At 46.8% G+C, this 24,098-nt stretch overlaps 2 protein-coding genes across 2 annotated transcripts in view; one reads left to right on the forward strand and one right to left on the reverse strand.

Moving 5' to 3' along the window:
- TSPAN6 (tetraspanin 6) overlaps positions 1-24,098 on the reverse strand; it is a 103,055-nt gene that overhangs the window by 26,642 nt on the left and 52,315 nt on the right. The gene's annotated exons all lie outside the window — the stretch shown is intronic.
- TNMD (tenomodulin) overlaps positions 14,485-24,098 on the forward strand; it is a 34,112-nt gene continuing 24,498 nt past the window's right edge. The window contains exons 1-5 of the mRNA XM_084813274.1: positions 14,485-14,498; positions 15,567-15,747; positions 18,179-18,311; positions 22,479-22,531; positions 22,637-22,708. Coding sequence (XP_084669400.1) covers positions 14,485-14,498; positions 15,567-15,747; positions 18,179-18,311; positions 22,479-22,531; positions 22,637-22,708 — 453 coding nt within the window. The remainder of the gene's footprint in view (positions 14,499-15,566; positions 15,748-18,178; positions 18,312-22,478; positions 22,532-22,636; positions 22,709-24,098) is intronic.

The following is a 24,098-nucleotide window of genomic DNA, read 5'->3' on the forward strand; positions in this document are numbered from 1 at the left end:
AAGCACAAGCCACATATATTTACTTACTAACTTACTTACTTATTTATTTACAGCATTTATACAGTGCTCCACATCTGAACAGATTCTGGAGCAGTGAACAATAAAAGAGAAGAAGATAAAAGAAATAAAGCTCCATATTAAAAGTTGTTATTTAAAAAAACAACAACAACCAGAGTACTGATAAAAACTGTGGCTGGTCAGTCAAGGAAGGCTTCCTGGAATCATAGAATCACAGAATCATAGAATAGTAGGGTTGGAAGGGGCCTACAAGGCCATCGAGTCCAACCCCCTGCTCAATGCAGGAATCCAAGTCACAGCATCCCTGACAAATGGCTGTCCAGCCTCGTCTTGAAGGCCTCCAGTGTGGGAGGGCCCACCACCTCCCCAGGTAATTAAGATGTTTAAAGATGTTTTCAGGAGGTGCTGGAAACAAAATAATGTTGGCACCTGCCTGACCTCCAGAGGCAGGAAGTTCCAGAGAAAGGAGGCCACCACACTGAAGGCTCTTCTCCGGATGGACTCCAACCAGGCCATAGATCTGGGCAGAACCACCAGGAGCATGCGCTGTGATGATCTCAGTGATCAGGCAGGTTGATAGAGGAGAAGGTGCTCTCTTAGGTATCCTGATCCCAAGTTGTTTAGGGCTTTATACGCTAGTACAAAAACCTTAAACCTGGCCCGGTAGCGAATAGACAACCAGTGCAGTTCCCTTAGCAAAGGAGTTGCATTCTGAAAGGGGGCAACTCCTGACAACAGTAAGCTGCTGCATTCTGCACTAGCTCCAGCTTCCAGACCAGCCCCATGGGCAGCCCCCCATAGAGTGCACAGCATAGTCTACAAACCCAGACTATGAACCTGATCTTTCAAAAGGAGGGCAACCCCATCCACAACAGGCAATGAGCCTATCTCCTGCACTCATGAACCATTCAGCCATGGGGTGTCCATCTTGCCAGGATTCCATTTCAGTTTGTTGTCCCTCATCCAGACCATCACTGAGTCTAGGCACTGATCCAGGATTTGCACCTAATTCAGATGACACACAGCTCTATCTCTCCATGATATCAGCATACTGATGGCACTTGGCTCCAAATCCCCTAATGACCGCTCCCAATGGCTTCATATAAATGTTGAACACCATTGGGGACAAGATGGTACCCTGCAGAACCCCACAGCTCAATTGCCAAGAGGCAGAGGAATGGTCACCCAATGTTATTCTCTGAAATTGGCCCTGAGGGTAAGACCAGAACCACTGTAGCACAGTGCCTCCAATGCCCATCCCATGGAGTCAATCCAGGAGGGTACCATGGTCAATGAGATCAAAAGCCAATGACTGATCGAGCAGAATTAATAAGGTTGCGCTCCCCTTGCCCTCTCTCAATAAAGGTAACCTGTCAGGGTGACCAGGGCTGATTTGGTCCCATAACTAGGTCAAAACCCAGACTGGAGTGGGTCTAGATAATGGGTCTAGATAGACATAACTCTAGCATTAGGGTGAATTTTGTGTCAGGGGTCTGATCTGCATGGTGGTTGGCATTCCCAGGCCACATGGGCCATTTCAGAATACATCCACTTGGTGTTCTGTGCAAAACATTTGATTCATCTCTTCCCCACCAAAAGCAAAGCAGAGACAAGCACCTCCACCAAACTCAACTGAAAAGGTGTTCACACCTTTTAAAAGGGCATTTTGTTTTTAAAACGGGAGTGCCTCAGAAGAAGAAAGAAAACCGGAACATCTGAAAAACATTCAAGCTGTGATAAGTGCCATTTGCCTCATGGCAAGAGAATTCAACAACAGTGGAATAAAACGGTGGCAAATATTGTTAACAAATTACCTGAAGGCAAGCAAAATTACCTCACCATGTAGATCCGATTTCGAACACACATCATATATATATATATATATATATATATATATATATACACACACACACACACACACACACATACACACACACACACACACACACACACTCACTCACTCATATATACACACACACACACACACATAGTTTTACAACCAGTGGAAATAAATTGCCCTTCAAACCATGTTTACATCCTACTATTAATCATTTATTTTAATCAGACACCCTCAATGGGCCACCTCCCTCAGTGAATCTACCTTCTCACCAACTTGTTCCTCACCCACTTTCTCATCATTGCTGCCACTTTCTCTTTTTTTTTATTTTATTTATTACATTTATATCCCACCTTTCTTCCATTGTGGAACTCAAGATGGCTACATGCAGTTCCCAGGTGGTCTCCCCTCCAAGCACTGACCAGACTCATTCCTGCTTAGCATCAGCAAGGCAGCTGCCTCATGTGCCTTCAGACCATGTCTTGGGACCATGTCTTCCCTCAGCTTTGTCCCTTGACAGCCTAGGAATCCTCTTTGCAGACTGAACACATGGAACTGCTTTGCACCAGTGGACCATTGGTCCACCCCCAGTGCTGGTTCCAAATTTTGGAGTGCCCTTGGACAAAACACCCTCAGTGGACCCCCTCCTGAGTCCACCATCTCACTGTCATTGTCAGCAGCTGCTATGGCTCCTCATCTTCTACCTCATCATTGCTACTACTTGCTTGCTTGACAGGCAGAGAGTCAGGGAGCAAGAAGGCTGTGGCATCTCCTGTCCTCCTCCTCACCACCACCAGCACCACCACCACAGTTTGGGCCATAATGAGAAGCAGGTGAACAAGGTAAAGAGGAGGAACAAGTCAAGGGGGTTCTTGTCAGTAGGTCTTCTGCTGGCGTGTGGTCTTCAAAAGTTGCCGGCCATGTCTAGACAGACAGACATAGACACGTTTTAAAACTAGTGCTACCTGTCCCACATCTTTGGGCTGAAAGTGATAACAAAGAGAATATCCCATTGCTTGCTAGTTTGAAACCTAAAAAATTGTCACCAGTAAGGATGGAGCACTGTGGAGTGAAGCCCGGAGCCATCTTTCAGGCCTGCCATTTCTATGAGATATTTATGGCTCTTTCCACATAGCAAGGCACTTAAAATTCCACTGTTCTCAACCAGAACTAGAAAGCAAAGATTTACCTCTAGCCATACATTAAGCATCAAAAGAAAAGTATTGTGAGGACTCAGGAACGACTTCACATCACTCCTGTTATCATGCCTCCACCCCCACTCGTCATAATGAGCCTTCACACATCACACAGCCAAAGCAAAAAAGCAAAAAAAGAAACCCACACTTCTTCTCTCAATAGCAAAAAGAGTACGCAACTATGCGCAACTATGCGCTAATTGTGCAATGGAATTCAGTCCAAATATTGTGGTTCTGCCACTTTCTGACTCCATCCCACCACCAAGGTCTAACTGGCAGGGAGCAAGTCACACAATCTGCAGGGACCAAGTCACGCAATCTGCAACCTTCTAACTATTCTGGTTCAGCCGCAGAGATTCAGATGGTAGAAATTGTGTGAGGGGGAGGGTGAAGGAAAGAGCCCCCAGCTTTCAGAAGAGAAACATGATGTCCAAATTATTCAGCATCCACAAAAAGAATCAAGAACAACGCTTTGTGTCACTCAGCCGTCGGCCAACACAGCGCAACAGTCTGGCATCTGATGTAAGGACTGTGTATGTATGCAAAGGCAAGCACCTTCTTCATCACCAACTCACCAAACTTGCCAGGGGTTTTGTGAAAGTTTTGACAATAATAGTAACTGGTTGTTGGAAGGAGGGTGCAAAAAGGAGGCAGGCTGCCAGGACTACTTTTCATGCATTCCCAACTGAAGTATCAGGACAAATCGACGAGTTCAGCTAGCCGTTTGGGCAGCTTTGGGGAACTCGGGCCAACAACAGTGAGGTAGAATATGGAAGCACTTGATCACATCCTTGGCTTCATCCGCTGAGGCTTGTGTGGCATATGTGAAAAGTTATCTCTTTAATGTTGCAGCTGTAGCAAAGGATCAAGTGTTTAACACAAGGCTAATGGAGTAATGCTGACCCTAGCAAGAGAACCATGGGATATCTCACAAAGGACACAAGGAGTTGTCTTACACCACCTCATCTAGCTCATTTGCCCATCTAGCTCAATGTTGTCTGCTCCAGGGCAGAAGGTAGATCTCCACATATTTTGAGATGTTTGAGAAGCAAGATCTCCAGATGTTTGAGATCTCCAGATCTCAATTCCCAGAAGCCCCTGTCAGCATGGCCTATGGTCAGGAATGCTGGGAGTTGAAGTCCAAAACATCTGGAGATCTACTTTCTGTCAACCCCTGCAGGAGAACATAGTGAAGTATTGGGCAATATGACTCTGTATGCCAGAGGGCAGGTCCCTGTCATGTTCTCCAGCCTTGATTTCCCCCACCCCCTCTAGTTCAGAGGAGAACTCAGAGGGGGAGAAGGCTTGCTTATTTATTTGTTTGTTTGTTTGTTTATTTCTATACCACCCAATAGCCAAAGCTAGTGGACTTCATCCACTAACACATCATCTGCTTCTCTGGGGCCTTCCAGACCAAAGGATATGGCTTTACCAGACTCGTCAGACTCAGAGGGCATCCTTTTAATGTAGTCCTCACCACCTCCATGCCATAGGGAACAATGGCTTTCTAAAAAGTAAACAGTTCCTCAGAGGGGGGGAGTTAACAGCAGCTGCATACCTGCCAGCCTTCAGAAGGTTTCAGAGGGCCTCTGTATATTGCTGATACAACTGCTCTTTCCATATGAGTTTCAGCCAATGATCTGTCCAGGGTTGTGACAGGCCAGGTGGGAACCTGCACTGCTAACCCAGGGGAGAGTTATCCTTGGCATGTGGGCCTGATCAGGCCGACAGAGCCTTCCTGGATTCTTCCAGGGGTTGGGACTCAGCCTACAAGCATTGCTTCCTGGAGAGTCCCTGCTATTATCTCCTATCTGTTTAAGCAAATGTGTAGTTTGCCTCTTAGACAAACTGCTGCATCTTAACTTCAGTAATCCCTATCTGAACAAATGGTAAATAATTGATCTACATTGTTGGGAGAGGGGCACGGGGTCATGAGGAATATATGGAGAACATGATCTGAACTCACAAAAGGCAATGTATATGCTGCCCATTAAGTTGGCATGTCTTGTTGTTTATTCGGTCAGTCGCTTCCGACTCTTCGTGACTTCATGGACCAGCCCACGCCAGAGCTTCCTGTCAGCCATCGCCACCCCTAGCTCCCCCAAGGTCAAGCCCATCACCTCCAGAATATCATCCATCCACCTTGCCCTTGGTCAGCCCCCCTTCCTTTTGCCTTCCACTTTCCCTAGCATCAGCATCTTCTCCAGGGTATCCTGTCTTCTCATTATGTGGCCAAAGTACTTCAGTTTTGCCTTTAATATCATCCCCTCAAGTGAACAGTCGGGCTTTATTTCCTGGAGTATGGACTGGTTTGATCTTCTTGCAGTCCAAGGCACTCTCAGAATTTTCCTCCAGCACCACAGTTCAAAAGCATCCATCTTCCTTCTCTCAGCCTTCCTGATGGTCCAGCTCTCGCACCCATAGGTTACTACGGGGAATACCATTGCTTGAACTATGCGGACCTTTGTTGTCAGTGTGATGTCTCTGCTCTTCACTATTTTATCAAGATTTGTCATTGCTGTCCTCCCAAGAAGTAAACGTCTTCTGATTTCCTGGCTGCAGTCAGCGTCTGCAGTAATCTCTGCGCCTAGAAAGACAAAGTCAGTCACTGCCTTCACGTTTTCTCCCTCTATTTGCCAGTTATCAATCAAGCTGGTTGCCATAATCTTGGTTTTTTTGAGGTTTAACTGAAACCCAGCTTTTGCACTTTCTTCTTTCACCTTCATCATGAGGTTCCTCAGCTCCTTGCTTTCAGCCATCAAAGTGGTATCATCTGCATATCGGAGATTGTTAATGTTTCTTCCAGCAATTTTAACTCCAGCCTTGGCTTCATCAAGCCCAGCACGTTGCATGACGTGTTCTGCATACAGGTTGAATAGGTAGGGTGAGAGTATACAACCCTGCCGTACTCCTTTTCCAATCTTAAACCAGTCTGTTGTTCCATGGTCTGTTCTTACCGTTGCTACTTGGTCATTATACAGATTCCTCAGGAGGCAGACAAGATGACTTGGTATCCCCATACCACCATGCACTTGCCACAATTTGTTATGATCCACACAGTCAAAGGCTTTAGAATAGTCAATAAAACAGAAATAGATGTTTTCCTGAAACTCCCTGGCTTTCTCCATTATCCAGCGGATATTGGCAATTTGGTCTCTAGTTCCTCTGCCTTTTCTAAACCCAGCTTGTACATCTGGCAATTCTCGTTCCATGAATTGCTGGAGTCTACCTTGCAAGATCTTGAGCATTACCTTACTGGCATGTGAAATAAGTGCCACTGTTCGATAGTTTGAACATTCTTTGGTGCTTCCCTTTTTTGGTATGGGGATATAAGTTGATTTTTTCCAATCTGGTGGCCATTCTTGTGTTTTCCAAATTTGCTGGCATATGGCATGCATCACCTTGACAGCATCATCTTGCAAGATTTTAAACAGTTCAGCTGGGATACCGTCATCTCCTGCTGCCTTGTTATTAGCCTATTCAACCTCACTCTTCAAGATGTCTGGCTCTAGCTCACTGACCACACCATCAAATCTATCCCCGATATTATTATCTTTCCTATACAGATCTTCTGTATATTCTTGCCACCTTTTCTTGATCTCTTCTGCTTCTGTTAGGTCCTTGCCATCTTTGTTTTTGATCATACCCATTTTTGCCTGGAATTTACCTCCAATGTTTCTAATTTTCTGGAAGAGGTCTCTTGTCCTTCCTATTCTATTATCTTCTTCCGCTTCTGTGCATTGCTTGTTTAAAAATAATTCCTTATCTCTTCTGGCTAACCTCTGGAATTTTGCATTTAATTGGGCATATCTCCCCCTATCACTGTTGCCTTTTGCTTTCCTTCTTTCTTGGGCTGCTTCCAGTGTCTCAGCAAACAGCCATCTTGCCTTCTTGGTTTTCTTTTTCTTTGGGACGTTTTTTGTTGCCACCTCCTGAACAATGTTGTGAACTTCTGTCCATAGTTCTTCCGGGACCCTATCTACTAAATTTAGTCCCTTAAATCTATTCTTCACCTCCACTGCATATTCATTAGGAATATTAGTGAGTTCATATCTAACTGATCTGTGGGTCTTCCCTATTCTCTTTAGACTGATTCTAAATTGTGCAATACGAAGTTCATGATCTGAACTACAATCAGCTCCAGGTCTTGTTTTTACCAACTGCATAGATGTCCACCACCTTTGACTACAAAGGACGTAGTCAATCTGATTTTGGTGTCGACTGTCTGGTGAAGTCCATGTATAAAGTCGTCTCTTAGGTTGTTGGAAGAGAGTGTTTGTTATGCACAGTAAGTTGTCTTGGTAAAATTCCATCAGCCTATGTCCTGCTTCATTTTGTTCTCCCAGACCATGCTTGCCTGTAATTCCAGGTGTCGTTTGACTACCCACCTTAGCATTCCAGTCTCCTGTAATGAAAATAACATCTTTGTTTGGCGTACTATCCAGTAGGTGCTGCAGATCCTCATAGAACTGATCTACTTCTGCTTCTTCAGCATCTGTGGTTGGGGCGTATATTTGGATCACTGTGATGTTAAATGGCTTACCCTGAATTCGAATTGAGATCATTCTGTCATTTTTTGGATTGTATCCAAGCACTGCTTTAGCCACTTTATTATTAATTATGAAGGCTACTCCATTTCTTCTGTGGTCCTCTTGTCCACAGTAGTAGATCTGGTGGTCATTTGATGTGAAGTGGCCCATTCCAGTCCATTTCAGTTCAGTGACACCCAAAATGTCTATATTTCATCTTGACATCTCCCCAATAACCACATCCAATTTGCCCTGGCTCATAGATCTTACATTCCATGTTCCTATGGTGTGTTGATCTTTAGAACATCGGATTCGTCGTTCACCACCAGCACCATCAGCTGCTAGCCGTCCTTTGGGCTTTGAGCTAGCTGCATCATCACATCTGGGACTCGTTGAACTTATCCTCTGTTCCTCCCCAGTAGCATTTTGACCATCTTCCAACATGGGAGTCCCATCTTCCGATGGTATACTGACATATCTCTGGTTGTACTGATCCATTTAGTTTTCATGGCAAGAATACTGGGGTGGGTTGCCGTTTCCTTCCCCAGGGATCGAATTTAGTCTGACTTCTCTGCCATGACCTTCCCGTCTTGGGTGTCCCTTCACGGTTTAGCTCATGACATCATTGAGGTGCTCAAGCTCCAGCACCACGACAAGGTAACGATCTCCTTTGCTGGAGCATGTCTATGACTAAAGAATTTGATTCCGACCAACCTTCAAAAAAGCATCTATTGAATTACAAAAAATTGTGTGTGTGTGTGTGAGAGAGAGAGAGAGACAGAGAGAGAGAGAGAGAGAGAGAGAAGGATGAAAGGAAAACATAGTTCCAGTTGTATAAGACAGGGTAACACTGGGGGAGGTTCTCATGTGGGAAGTATTTAACCCCTCACCTTCCGTTATTGGCTGCCACTTGTGTGAATACATCCCATCTGTGTGTCTCTGAACAAGCAGTGGGTTTTGTTTGCCCTCTCTGCTGTAAAGGTGTCCACACTGCTATAGCAACAGAGTGCTTCCCACACACACACATACTTCACTGCCCACCTTGCCAACCAGATGGAATGTTCAAGCGGGGTACACACACGCGTGTGTGTGTATGTGCAGTGTTCTGGTCACACTCGCTATGTTTGACACCACAGAGCATGTGTGATTAAGTAAGATCCAACGCAGCATTTCTCTGAAGAAGGGGGAAAGCAAGCAAGGACAGTGTTGCGTCAAAAAGGCTCAATAGGAAGGGGGAAAAGAGAGAAAGAGAAAAAGCCAGGTCAGCCTGATAATTATAGGAGGGCATGGTTCAGCTACAGCTGTGAGTAGAGAAAGGTGAGAAATTCATCAAGTTCATATTTTAATGCGAGATTACCCGATTGACATCTCCCGGAACCAAACATGGATCTGAATGCAGTTTGCAGTTGGAAAGTTGTTTCCAACTTTGCAATGAGTTTCACAAAACAAAAATGCATCCAACAAGATGTGCACGTTTGAAAAATGAGCAAGGGAAAATCCATGCATTGGTACAATGCACACATGCCCATTTTAGTCAATGGGTGCCTGCATGCAAAAATGTGCACCTTTGGAAAGGCACACCAAAAATATGCACAAAAATATATATGAATTTCTATGCCTGGGGTGGGATGGGCAACACCTGCACAGAACCAGGAGGAAAGAACCCTAACGGTGAAAAACAAAGAACCTGAATGAGATCATGCTTGACAGATTCATCCATCCCTAGCTCTCAAGATCTCTAACCCAGTGGTAAGAACATCGAAAGAGCCCTGCTGGATCAGACTAAGCGGTCCATCTAGACTGGCATCCTCTTGCCCACAACAACCAGCCAGTTGCTCCCGGGAAGCCAACAGCTCTTCTGCTGTCATCCCCCTGCCCCCAACCTCGATCCCACAATGGGTATTCAGAGATAAACTGCCTTGGAACATGGAGGTTTCATTTAGCTAACAGCCATTGATAGACTTATCTTCCATTAATTTTTGTAATCCCTCTTAAAAGTCATCTAAGCTACTGGCTCTTGCCTGACCTTATGGCAGCAAATTCCATAGATCAGGGGTGGGGAACCTCAGACCAAGGGGTCTAATTTGGCCATCCTGAGGTCCCAGTCTGGCCCCCTGGGGCTCCCCAGATGCCACCCCCCTCTTCCCCTGGTCCACCCGCTTTTCCTGGCCACAAATCATTGGGAGGTTTCCAGTTTTTGCAGTTTTTTCCCACATTCAGAAAGGTTGAAATGCCTCTCCCAAGGCCCAGTTACTGACCGGAAGAGCTTTAGGCTACCATACACTAGGGTGTGTAGAGAGACAGAGACATATATTGGGCCTCACCTGCTTTGCCTTTGGCCCCACGTCCTTTGCTTTTAGCCGGCATCAGAATGCAGCCCCTGAAAACTTCTCCAAAATTGACTTCTGCACTCAGGCTGAAAGAGGTTCAACACCCCTGCCACAGATTAGATCCACAGTGACCAGGTTCAGACGATGTGACCACGATTTGCATAATTACCTGCAATGCAACACTGACTGACATGTTGTCCGAGCCCAGCATGGTGCGTGGCAAGGGTGGCTTCTTACCCACACCACAACCCATGGCTTGTAGTAGGGGTTGTGGCATGGGTAAGAAGCCACCCACACCACACACCGTGCCAGGGTTGGACAACACATCAACCTGCATTGTATCACAAGTAATTTTGCAAACTGCGGTCGTGGACACATATGCGCAGTGGCGGGGGAAGAAGCCACAATATCTTCTTTCATCCCCACAGTCGTCTAGACACAGCAGTTATGTAAAGAAGGGTGTTCTTTTGTGCGTGTACCTTGTCTTCATGCACTTTAGCCCACTGTGGGATGCCTGGAGCCGCTATAAGGAACTGAAGGGTTATTAGAAAGAGGAGCTGAAAGAGGATACAGACCACAGGATGGCCACTTACACATGACCCCCAAAAAGGAACTGTGTCACAAAAAGGAGGACACTGAATTGCAGAAAAAATTGCATATGCTAATGTATAGGTATACATGCAAATTTAGAAACCATTACTATCATTTAAATACAAGATGAGGAACTTATTCCATTCTGTCCAACTAGCTTGTTTCCTCTTCTTGAGTGGGTCTCTCTGTGCTTCACCTGACCAAGAGAGGATACATTTGCTTAGGGACAGACCCCACACAGTGATAGATTACAAATCCCTGCTGAGTGTTTTGGGCTTCAAGAATTAATGTATGGGTAGTAGTCCCTGAAGCATCTCCCAAGCCAAACAACACAAAGTTGGTGTTAAGGAATATGTATTTATTGCTCAAACAGTCTAAGAGAATAAGGGCGTAATCCTGTGACTGCTAGACAGCGGCTGGATGGCCATAGGATTGTTCCGTTTTCAAGAACCGACCTTGGATCCCGTGCTCCGAGGGCAGTTACTGGAAAACCACCTCCCCGATTCCTCCACTGCCACTTCATAAGTGGTGTGGATTGTCCCCGGGCTCCAGGCTCGGAAGAGCAGCATGAAGCAGGGCAAAAGGGGGCATTCCCAGGGGCGGGGCAGGGCAGGAGTGCAGAATTGCCTGTACAACACTTCCTATGTGTTGTCTGGCCTCCCCGCCCCTGCCCCACTCCGAAGTCCTGCAGCTAGACAGCCAAAATTGGCCATCTAGCCATGAATGCAGGGCGGCCGGAGCGCGGAAGAGAAGATCCCCTCTACACTCTGCCTGCCCGCATTGGATAGGCAGTCGCCTCCGATTTCGGAGGCAGCCACCTATCCCGATAGGATTGCTAACTTCCATGATTTTATCATAAGGCAGATCACAAACATTTATTATTTAGTTAGTTAGTTAGTTAGTTAGTTAGTTATTACTTTTTATACTGCCCAATAGCCGAAGATGGTAAATACATCCCCAAATTCACAGAAGTCGTAATCACCAAGAGTATAATGGAAATAATAGCAACCATATTCTTAACACAAAAAGACCTCAGTTCCTCTCAATCTAACAGTTAATATCAAAAATTCCAATTTACCTAAATAGAAGCCATGGTGGACAAAGCTGGCATAAGCACATTTCGTGGGTTTCTCGCTCTCCCGGGATGTCTTTCCCAACCAGATCAAACCCTTACTTTTTATAACCTCTGTGCTCATGTCCTCAACCAGATCTTCAGGCCTGGCCTTACACCTGCACCTTGGTGGAGCATCTAACCCTAAGAGGACTGCCTCCTAATACAGCCAGGTTTACTATTGACTTCAGAAGCATTGTAATGAAGGTCCCCCTCCTAACCCAAGAAGCTTTTCACTTCCAGTAATTAACCAACCCACTTGTGGCAACCTGCTTTCCGAAAATACTTTCCAGCAGTCACAGTTAACTCACAGCACACACAGTACTGATCACATCTACAACATATCTGAAAGACCATATTCTCCCCTATGAGCCTGCTCGTGCCCTGAGATCATCAGGGGAGGGCCTTCTCACGGTCCTGCCACCATCACAGGCTCGTCTGGTGGGAACGTGGGAGAGGGCCTTCTCGCTGGCTGCCCCAAGGCTCTGGAACTCCCTTCCGAGGGAGTTGAGAGTGGCACCCTCCTTGGTATGTTTCCTCAGGCAGGTAAAAACTTTTTTGTTCCAGCAGGCCTTTGGGGATAAATAGTCTGGACCTGAGAGGATATGATGGATTGATACTATTGTTTATATTGTTGTTGTCTTTTAAAATTTTGATATTTTATACAATTTTAATAGTATTGATGATTTAATTATATTTTTAACTCTTGTATATTTCTATTTATATGTTTTAACTGTACAAGTTTTTAATGTTGTAAAGCCGCCTTGAGTCCCACTATTGGGAAAAAGGTGGGATATAATATAATAAGAATAATACAATACAATTCTTATCCATTTCACACACTATAACGGATATTCCATTACAAAAAGAAATACAATACATCTCCCCGCTATGGGGAAGGCTGTGACCAGGTGACCTGTATACCTGCACAGTCTGCCGCCCAGGTGTAGTTAACTGTGGGTGGAGAACTACAACCCCCTCCTCCATTCTCCCTTCTTAGGGTTCTTTATCTTTAAACTGGATTTGAACCGGACAGCCCTTCAAGTAGAGGACTGTCCTCTGTAAAGTAGGACATGTGGTTACCCTCATATGGTACTATCCACATACATGGTACTTTATGAAGAGCAGGTTTGATGGGGTCCTGCCCCAAAGGGCTCACAATATGTGTGTGTGTGAGAGACAGACAGACAGACAGACAGACAGACAGACAGACTATGGAAGCAACAGAGGAAGGAGTGAGAAATAGAGGTAGCAGTAAACAGAGGAAAAAGTATGTGATTGGTCCAGTTACATATATTTTGGCTTAATTACAGTAGTAGGATCCTGCAAGCCTAGAGTGGCCATGTACAACTCACCAAAGGAAAGGAAATCCATCATCAAAAAAAGGAAGAAAAGAGGGTGGTGATTTGCATAACATTTGAATATGCAAATATATATATACAGCTGCAAATTTAAAAATAATTGTTATAATTCAAATTGAAATACAGTCCATCACACCATAGTGTGGAAGACTGTGACCAGGGGTCCTGAGTGCCTGCTTGTTCACCCTGCTGCCCAGGTGCCAACTGTTGATGGGCAACTTCAAGGCCCTGGCCTTCCTTCCTTACGGTTCTTTTGTCTTTAAACTGGGCTTGGACTGGACAAACAGAGGACACCTTCAGACAGAGGATGATCCTCGAGCAGCCCTTCAAATAGAGGACTGACTTCTATAAAAGAGGACACTTAGCCACTCTGCTCAAGCCAGAAGTCTGCCCACCACCTGGCGCATACTTTTCCTGGCTTGAAACCTTGGTCACCGAGAAGAGGGCTGCAACCTGTTCTCTATCATCCAAGACTGTAGGACACGAAATAATGGCTTAAGTTACGGGAGGGCAGATTTTGGTTGAACATCAGGTTCCTAAGGGAGGAATCCTATGTCCCCTGGACAGTGTCTGGGAGACATGGGATTTTTCAGTTTCTGAGCTCTGAGGTCAGAACCAGGGCTCCCACTTCGGAGCCCAGAAACTGCACTCCCCACTGCCTCCTCTGCCCCCTCGCAGCCGGCATGGTTCTCTCCACGCTGGCTACATCTCCGCGCTAGGAAACGGAGCTCAGAGATGGGGGAAAGGGGGCGGTCCTGGGGAGGGGAGGGGAGATGGCCACAGAAGCCTCGTCACATGCCTAGGAATCACCTGTCCAGCCAAATATGCAGGGCAGCCAGAGCATGGAGGCGAGGATATGCAGGGCAGCCAAAGCAGCCAGCCCATGGAACCAACTGCCTAGGGCATTGGTGACCTCTCTGTCGCTGCAGGCATTCAAGCAGAGACTGGGCAGCCGTCTGTCAGGGATGCTTTGAACTGGATTCCTGCACTGAGCAGGGGGTTGGCCTAGATGGCCCCTTCCAACTCTATGATTCTGTCTCACATGCAGAAGGCTCTCAAGTAGCCAGAAAGATCCCTGCCTAAGCCCTTGGAGAGCTGATGTTAGGTGAAGCAGATAGAGCAACCATCCGGTTTAGGAATAGGCCACTTCCTGCATTCATATTCCAAAGCTTCTCAGAACTCGTGGGAGACAATCATCTAGCTTTTGCCCAGCATCATCGTTTCAACAGGTCTTGTGCATGATGCAATCCCTGTGGACTGTTTCCCCCTAAAAGAGCATCCCAACAGCTATCTCGGGAGCCCCAGAGGGAGCTCGGATGCCTCACCATGTGGTAAACATGATGTTTGAAAACACCTTCAGATCCACTGGGCCTAATTACTCTGTTTATTGTGTTCCATTCCTCTTTCCAGTGAATCCCTGCGAATCCAGGGAAACGTTCTTCATTTAGATGAGCTCAGCATAATCACACTGTGGCTCTGATCCTAAGCACCTATACTGTCCAATCTTCAGCATGTTTACTCAGAGGTAAACACCCCTGTTCTATGAATGTGTGCTCAGAAACAAGCCCTGTTTTCAATGGGGTTCACACTAGGGATGTCAGAAGAATTCATCCAGGGGGTGAAGTTCGCCGAGCTTTCATCAGTTTGGCCCCCTGGACTTTGGCTTGCTTTCCCACAAGCTGGCCAGACTAGATATGTATCAAGCTGGACCAGTTCATGGATTGGGGTTTTTTTTCTTTTCATTTGTGTAAATAGCAATTTGCGCAAATCACGGCTGCAATTTGCATAATTTGTGCAAATAGCAGCTGTAATTTGCATAGTTTGCACAAATTGCACATTGTACAAATTGCTACTTATGCAAAAAAAAAAATAGAAACAACCAAAAAGTTCCCAGATTTCAGGAAGAAACTCAGCAAATGCACGCTAAGTCAGGGGCGCCACATAAATCCAGCAAGCCCCAAAGGGGATGGACTTCCCAATGACAGGCATCCCTAGCTCACACACAGGTGCATACACATGCATGCGCACACACACACCAGTGGAGGCTCGTGGCCCTGATGTCAGTGAGCCAGTGAATTCACTCTAGGTTTCAGTTAGAACCACTCATAACTCTAAAGGAGCTATCCCAGGTGCTGAACCCTAAGGGCCTAGCACCTTGGATAGGTCCTTTAGAGTTCTGGCTACAACCCAGAGTGAATTCACCGCTCCACTGACATAACAGCCACCAGCCTCCACCAACACGCCCCACTGCGAGTACATAGCATTGCAGCCTTTGTCAGACATCCCATTGAATTCAGTGAAACCTGCTTCTTGGTCAGCGTACACAGAACTGCATCTTTGTGCTGCAGTCCTATACACCATGGGTGGGTAACATATTGCCCACAGGCTGCATGTGTCCTCTGATGGCCATTTTTGTGACAAGCACACCTCCAGCCACCTCACCACCAAATCTGTGACTGCAATTTTGCAAGGAAGCAAGGTGCAGGGGGAGAGTGTGCTTTGTTTGGAAGCAGATCATGCTCCTGGAAGTGTAAGTTCTGCTTGTAAACAAGATGCGTGCACCCTGCACACCCTTTTCTCTTCCAAAATCCAGGGTGGCGGGGAACGTTACCGGGGCACCAATTTCAGCGGCTATTTTGCCATCAGCGGGGGAGGGGTTCAAACCCCAGCAGATTTGTGGGAGCAACGTGGCCCTCCAGCCCCCAGAATTTGTCCACCCCTGCAAAGCACACTTATCCAAGCATCCCATTGAATGTAATGGCACTGGCTTCAGAGTAAATATGCATAGGATTGGGCTCTATGGGTAAAATCCACCAGAAGTCCTACTTAGAGTAGACCCATTGAAATGATCAGGACTTGGGTTAGTCATGACTCACCTAAGTCCCATTCATTTCAATGGGTCTACTCGAAGTAGGGCTAACACTAGATACTACCGAGGACCGCAATGCGGCTGAGATTCTAAAGCGCTGCTACTGGCCAGAGCGGGCAGCAACACTGGGTTAGATGAACCAATAATCTGAACTTGTACAAGGCAGGAAACAGCCTGGTTTTTATTTCACAAAAAAGAAATGAACCTCTGAATTTTCCTTCTGTCCTTCTTTTCTTTCTTGCCTCCTTTCCTTGCTCTATTTCCTTCCTCCTCTTCTTTCTCCAGCCGCCATATAATCCATTGAGGGGCTGTTGAGCCAGCCCCATTCATGGCCACGGCCTTTATTTGTCTGCTTCAAAGCCAGGAGGAGAGCCCCCCTCTTTGCCATTCCACAAGCGGGGCGCTCTGTCTTCGCTGCCAAAGCAGCTTTCGCTTTATCACGGGGAGTCTGCCGTCGTTTGAGATTCTTTCCTTTAAGGAAAAAACAGCCTCCTGCACTCTGTCAGGTATTAATGCAAACTGCTCCGTCAGTGGCACTAAAGAGAAGCAGGCAGCGCCACTGATGAGCCATCAGCATCCAGAATAACTTTCAGTAATTACAGCTCCACTCCCTTGCAGAGTAAATATGTCGCTAACACAGCCAAATAAATCCTCCCCACCCCCAGCCCTTCCAAAAAGAAATGCGCCACTGCAACTCCAAATCCTTTCAAGAACAACATCCATTTGCCAGCAAGCAATCCCTCACCTTAAAAGGTTCACTCCATAAAAAATCATGCAGCTACTACTAGATAAGGCATCCAAATGCTGATGAGAGCCAGCATCTTGCAGCGACTTCATTATACGCAGGTGGCTCATTAACGTTTTCGGTGCTGGCTTGCACTTTCCAACAGACATGCTGGAAGGTGAAAGGTTGGCAAGACAAACAAGGAACAGGATTTGCACAACCATCTTTTTGCTGAACTAAGTCTCTGTCTGTAAGAATATCTTGGGAGGAGGGGAGGGGATTCTGGCTCCTATACCCATCACAGCTGCCTGACATGCAGAAATGTAGCAGTGGAAGCTTTCCCCATCCCTTCATCTCCATACTAGGAAAAGGTGTCACTTGCTCAACCTACACATGTCAGGGTGCTCTGACTGCAGAGGTGAGCATGCTGTGGCCCTCAGCCTAAGAAAGAACGCAGGTTGCACAAAGGGAGAGTGGGAGAAAAGGGGCAGGCAGCACAAAGGAAGAGTGGGAGAAAAGGGGCTGGCAGCACAAAGGGAGAGTGGGAGAAAAGGGGCTGGCAGCACAAAGGGAGAGTGGGAGAGAAGGGGTAGGCGGAACAAAGGGCGAGTGGGAGAAAAGGGGCTGGTAGCACAAAGGGCGAGTGGGAGAAAAGGGGCTGGCAGCACAAAGGGAGAGTGGGAGAAAAGGGGCTGGCAGCACAAAGGGAGAGTGGGAGAGAAGGGGCAGGTGGAACAAAGGGCGAGTGGGAGAGAAGGGGCTGGCAGCACAAAGGGAGAGTGGGAGAAAAGGGGCTGGCAGCACAAAGGGAGAGTGGGAGAAAAGGGGCTGGCAGCACAAAGGGAGAGTGGGAGAAAAGGGGCTGGTGGCACAAAGGGAGAGTGGGAGAAAAGGGGCTGGCAGCACAAAGGGAGAGTGGAGGAAAAGGGGCTGACAGCACAAAGGGAGAGTGGAAGAAAAGGGGCTGACAGCACAAAGGGAGAGTGGGAGAGAAGGGGCAGGCGGCACAAAGGGAGAGTGGGAGAAAAGGGGCTTGGTGGCAGAAAGGGAGAGTGGGAGAAAAGGGGCAGGCGGCACAAAGGGAGAGTGGGAGAAAAGGGGCTGGCAGCACAGTGGGAGAAAAGGGGCTGGTGGCACAAAGGGAGAGTCAGAGAAAAGGGGCTGGCAGAAAGAGAGAGGGGGTGCCCACTTGGGGCTCTGGCCCTGATCACCACTGGCATGTAGCCTCTGAGACATCCTCCAAGGGGATGCAGCCCTCAATAGAAAAAGGATTCCCTGCCCAGTCATACAAGAACAGGAATTAAAGATGGCAAGCCTAACCATGAGCTAGGCTAACAAGCAGGAATCCCCACCACCACCAGTAGAATTACGGTGCCTTTAAAAACAAAATACGAATAAACACCGCATACGAATAAACACGCTGGCGCCTCTTTGACCAGTTTGTTTCTACTTTGGCAATTCCACTTTACAGAAGAACAGGCAGGCACACAGATCCCCCGGTCACAGTCGCCCACACTACGGCGAGATCTAAATGTTTCCCTATTTAAATTACAATAATTATCTCTCCACGTGCATCCATCCATATAAATTAGCGTGTTCTGATTTTACGCAGATAGTTGCCCTCTTTTCGGGGGATGCGTTTCCTCTTTTTCGGCAATTCATGCGGCCAGCCTCGCACTGCTGGGACAAGCGCCTGCACTGCCGAGGGGCCCAAGAAGTGGTGGCCAGCAGCAGCAATGCTGGAGGTGGGTGACAGCAGGGGCCCAGGCAAAAGGTCAGCCCTGGTGGGCCCCTGCTGGGCTGCAGGAACCCCAGCAACTGCCCGAGCATGCCAGCTACTAACACTGGGCCTGCCTGAGCCGTAGGCTGTCCATCCCTACAGATTCAGCGGAGTATTCCATGGTTGATGACGTCTCTCTTCCCTATCCAAAATGCCATTACATCCTCTTTGGGTCAATTTTATATTTTTTATTTTTTTAACAAAGCCCTAGGGCTAAACTCGTTTCTCAAGGCTTTTTTCTTCTGACCTGACAAAGGCTTTCTTGCTATATAATCCCTTTGTAACTTTTACTCGGATTCCCAACTTTTGCAGTTTCCCACAGTGACAACCTAGGCATGCCTACTCAGAAGTCAGCCCCATTAAATTCAGTGGGACTTACTCCTAGGTAAGTATATATAATGAACTCCGGGAAGGAGCGCAGGACAGGAAGGCCTGGCGTGCTATGGTCCATGGGGTCACGAAGAGTCAGACACAACTTGACTGAACAACAACAAAGTGTATATAGGATTGCAAGCAGAGCCTCATGTTCAGCACCTCTCCCTCTTTTTCTTCTTTTCCTTTTTAGCTACTTGCCATATCTTTCCCCATCTTTTCAAACACTTTTTTTGAACGAAGCTGATATTGACGGATTTGAGGAATGCTTTTGTTTCAAGGCGGCAGCTTTGACAATCCACTCAGCTTCCTGCTCAGCGTTGACCTGGTTCTCAGTTTTTAATGATGGGACCCACAAAAGTCTTTGACCATGGCCAACCTTTGCAGGATTTCTCTGTAGCATTTTTTTCCACGTCTTTGCTGATGTTAACAAGCCTATATATTCAGTTATGCTAGCTCAGATCAGTTTTATGTCATTTGGATCACCAGTTTTTATTACTATTCCTATGACACTCAGCTTCAAAAGATGAGTTTGGAAATTGGTCATATTAAGCACTGAGATTCCTGCCCAGATTTCGTCAATCTTTTGCTTTGGAGGAGTTTTTTGTTTACGACGGGCTATAGAGCAGTGTGTATATTGATGGCGGCACTCTATATACAGCAAGTGCCAAAGTTAGCAGTGTGATTTGGGGGTTCGATTGTGCCGCGTTAAGCAGCATCTTCTGGAATACCATTGCGTTAAGTGAAAGGCAGCAAACTGACAGTGATGTGCAGTCCAAGCCCACACATGTTTACTCAGAAGTAAATCCCACTTTATTCAATGACGCTCGCTCCCTTGCCGTGTATGAGCGCAACGCAGATATACTTCCTTCCTTTGCATACCAGCATTCACATTTTCTTGTTTTAGTTCTACGCTGACCTGTTGTTGTTGATGTTGGCTGCTAGCAATTGGTCCCTGCAGACCATTTAACTGCGAATGCCGATGGGGCAGAAAACAGCTTTTCGACGCCATTACGAGAGGCGTTAATGATCTCCGCACTGAAAAATCTCCTGCAGTCCTTTAAGCGGAAGAGTCAACACACGCCTCGCCTCGCCTCGCCTCCTCCACCCTGTGCCTTCAGTCGCAGAACATCCGCCTGAAGCATCTGGACCCGATTACAGGCCGTATCAGTTGTGTGAGGCACAATCAAAAGGGAGAAGCCTGAGAACCAGGTGAATAATAGGCTCACTGAAGAGCTGCTGTCCAGTTTCTAGGACTTCTACATGAAAAACATGATTATGTACATCCGTTTTGCTACATTTTAGTGTTAATTGTATGCTCCTCAAGCAGGGACCTTGTCTTCTTGCTCATCTGTAGAGTAGCATGATGGAGGATGAGGATGATAGTTTAATGGGTTTAATGGGTTTAATGGGTTTGGTTTAATGGGTTGGATCCAGACTTAGTCATGCTTATGGCAGACCAATTAAAACCAATGGGATTAAAGTTAATCATGGCTAACTTAAGTACCATTAATTTCAGTGGGTCTACATTATTATTATTATTATTATTATTATTGCATTTATATCCCGCCTTTATTCCTCTTGCAAGGAACCCAAGGCGGCATACATTATCCTCCTCCTCTCCATTTTATCCTCACAACAACAACCCTGTGAGGTAGGCTGGGCTGAGAGTGTGTGACTGGCCCAAGGTCACCCAGTGAGCTTCCATGGCCGAGTGGGGACTAGAACCCGGGTCTCCCGACTCCCAATCCAACTCTCTTGCCACTACACCACACTTGAAGTACGCCTAGGTCTGGATCCAACTCTATTTTTAATGTGTGCTTCCCTGTTAAGGCAAAGTAGTTTGTAACAAAATAAGGAAGTCCATCAGAATAAACACAAAGTTAAAAACGGCGAATCAATCATAACAATGAATCAGCAGCAATTAAAAAAGATTAAGAGACAGCAAAACTACACTCTCCAGCAGATAGCATTGAGATAGACAATGGATGGATGCATGGATGCATGGATGATAGAGGTGTCAGAATATCTATGACCATCGCACACAGCTATCTACAGACACCTACATCAGGGACTGACACCCTGGTGCCCTTGCGATAATTGTGGACTACAACTCCCATCAACCCCAGCTGGCATGGCCAATCACCGGGGCTTGTGGGTTTAGAGGGCACCAGGTTGCCCACGCCTGCCTTCACCCTCCATTGGGAGGAACCACAGTTCAGTGGGATAAGCACACTGTTTTGCATGCAGAAGGTCTGGGGTTCAGTCCCTGACATCTCCACTTAAAAGGGGATCAGGTTGCAGGAGTTGGAAAAGACACCTGAGACCTTGGAGAGCCTCTGGGGAGGGCCATAGTTCAGTGGCGCAGCACCTGCTTTGCAGGCCGAAGATTTCAGGTTCAGTCCCCAGCATCTCCCCTTCAAAAAGGATCAGGTAGCAGGAAAGACTCTTCCTGCCCAGGGCTCTGAAGAACTGCTGCCAGTTAGATAGACCAGTGGTGCAAAACCTGTGGCCCTCCAGCTGTTCTTGGACTGGAATTCCCATCAGCCCTAGCAAGCATGGCCAATGGTGAAGGGAAAGGGGAGCTGCATGCAGTCCAGCAACATCTGGAGGGACACACCTTCCCCATCCCTGTTTCAACAAGGGATACCAAAAGTTCATCTTGAGATCATCTGCATGCAGAGCATACGTTCAGCCACTGAGCTACAGTCTCTTCCCTCTCAAGAGAGCTCCCTAACTGCGTCCTATTAGCTCCCATTGAGGAAACATCTACCGACCATCCGGCCCCACTAACCCATACTCTGCTGATCAACCCAAAGTAACCTAGAGCTTTTCTACATGCAGCTGTTAATCCGCTGTATCTACTTTTGGTTTCGTCACAGAACTGAGATCCGAGCACTACATGAGGAGCACTTCCTTGCCTGCTTTTCCACTCAGGGCCGGCCCTACCATTAGCCAGAGCAAAGCAGTCGCCTCAGGCAGCAGATGCTGGGATGCGGCAGCAAAGAGTTGGAGGAGGGAGCTGTGGGCCATGCGGCCTTCTCTGGGCCCCCTAAGTTAGCCTGCACCCTTCTGGAGCAGTGGAGGATACTGTCCCATCATCACTGTTGAAGACAGATCCATCTACTAGTCCAGCTGGCTTTTGTACATGGAATGGGAGGGGGCACCCTCTTGTCCTTTGCCTCAGGCAGCAAAAGGTCTTGGGCCTCCAGTGTTTCCGCTACATAACCTCTAGATGGCAGTATGGTATAGCAGAATAGCCAAATACACGAGAAGAAAGCGAGCTTTCTTTCGCTTTCACAATTAAATGCTGTATTTTCCCTGCTCTAAAAAAACTCACCGACGATGCCGGTTAGACACAGAAGTGAAACAGGAGGGTTACAACATTGTCTAAAGAATCAGTAAACAACCATGAGCAGGGAATGATGAGCGCATGACAAATGCCTCATGTAGAAAAACTCCTAGTAGCCATAACTGCATGCACCTTGTGTCGGATTTCATGTGTGAGAGAATGCTAAATAAACATTAAAATAAATGCCTAAGCAATGCACAAGAAATACAGTATAAGACCATAATTAAATACTGTATATTATTACAGTCTACAGAAGATATTACCTTCATGGAAATGCTTGTGGGAAAAAGTATGTTTTCAGTAAGTACCAAAAACCCAGAAGGGTTGGCACCTGTCGAACGTGTAAAGGTAGGAAATTCCAGGGAGTGGGTGCCACAATATTAAATGCCCCATTCCACGCCATCGTAGACAGGGCTTCCGGTCTTGGGCACCGGCAGAATGAGCACAGTAGCCAACAGGAGGTAGGTGATCAGGCGACCTCGTAAGTATCCTGGTCCTGATTCACAAATAATTCTCCCTGACTGCCTCACTCTTTCCCCCATAATATAAGCTACCTGTTAAATTAGGCAGGCGCCAACTCTTCTGAATTTTCGGTGCCTACTGAAAGCACACCTTTTGCAACAGGCATCCCCAGAAAGGTAATCTTGCCCTCTGTACGAGAACTTGGGTTTTTGTACATCACTTAGAAACATCTTTAATGTAAGCAATTCAAGAGGAGGAGGAGGAGGAAGACAAGCACTGGAGCTACATATTCCTGTGTTGAGTGCATCTCAACACAGCAGTGTTGGGTTAAAGATACACCAGCGCTCACAGTGTATAGACACAGTCAAAGGCGCATTGAACTGTCTTGAGCATTGCAGGGTAACGCCACAGACCCATGCTGGGCGCGTGTAGCAAACCTGCTAACATGAGAAGCAGCCCTTGGACACAGAAGTGACTGAGAGGGGATAGGGAGATAGGGCAGTGCCAGGCTTACGGAGCGAGGCGACCAATTCACTCGACAGATTTGTGGTACCATCAGCGGGTATCAGATTGACAGTCATTTCATTTCTATTTACTTAGGAAAGGATGGAATTTTCCACTTTGGGCACCAAAATGTATCGGACATCAGTCCTAAGCACGTAGCAAAAACTGCTGGAGCCCTTCCTGTTTCAGACGGATACGAAAGAGCCAATTTCTCTCTTTCCTTTTTTTGGCCATTATGCGGGCATAATGTCCTCCCCGCCGCCAGCTCTGAGCTCGCTGCAAAATTCATTATCCGATATTGCAATCACAGTCACCTTTATTGTGTGCTGCATTTACAATAATTAGACCTATAAACACTGATTTATAAAAATGACAAAACAAGAGCTCCCAGTACGGAAGAAAAATGGGTTCTTTTTATTGCATCGCTCTTCACAGAGGCAAAACACACAACAACTGCACACGCAAAAATGGGCAGAGAGCAATCATTTTATTTTACAGCAAAATTAAAGAATCCCTCCTCCTGGGAACTTTCATTTGGCTCCCATCAACGGCTCAGAAAAAGAGACCAGGCATGCTGGAAAGCAGGAAGTTTTAATTCAGTTTCTGCACCTTAATCATTCTCTCTCTTTCTCTCTCTCTCTGGCAGGAATAGTCGTCAAATGATGAAGAGAAATCTAGCATTTTATCAGCACTAACAGATTCTGGTATTATGCCAAGGCTTGTCAACTTGTAGCCGTTGGCCTAACATCAAAAGCCCTCTGCAAGCAATTGGTTCAGACCTCTGGATAGAGTGATCTATTCCTCCCCCAATAGCCCACTGGAAGTGGGAGGAACGGGGGAGTGGGGGGAGACCAAAAAAGGGGCCAGCCCACCCACTTAGGGCTGTAGCCCCACCCACCACTGGCTATAGCTGTGGGGGGATTTCTCCGCCACAAGTGGGTGGGGGAGAGGCGGAAGGTCGCTGCCCTACTTGCCCCAAATGTAGAGCTGCCTCTGCCCCCAAGGAAATGCACCCTTTGACAGAAAACAGGAGCCCTGGCCCATCTTATACAACCTGGGTCT

Source organism: Heloderma suspectum, chromosome 9 (assembly GCF_057233095.1).
Source record: "Heloderma suspectum isolate Gila_16-S chromosome 9, 16-S_ref, whole genome shotgun sequence".
Lineage (NCBI taxonomy): Eukaryota > Metazoa > Chordata > Lepidosauria > Squamata > Helodermatidae > Heloderma > Heloderma suspectum.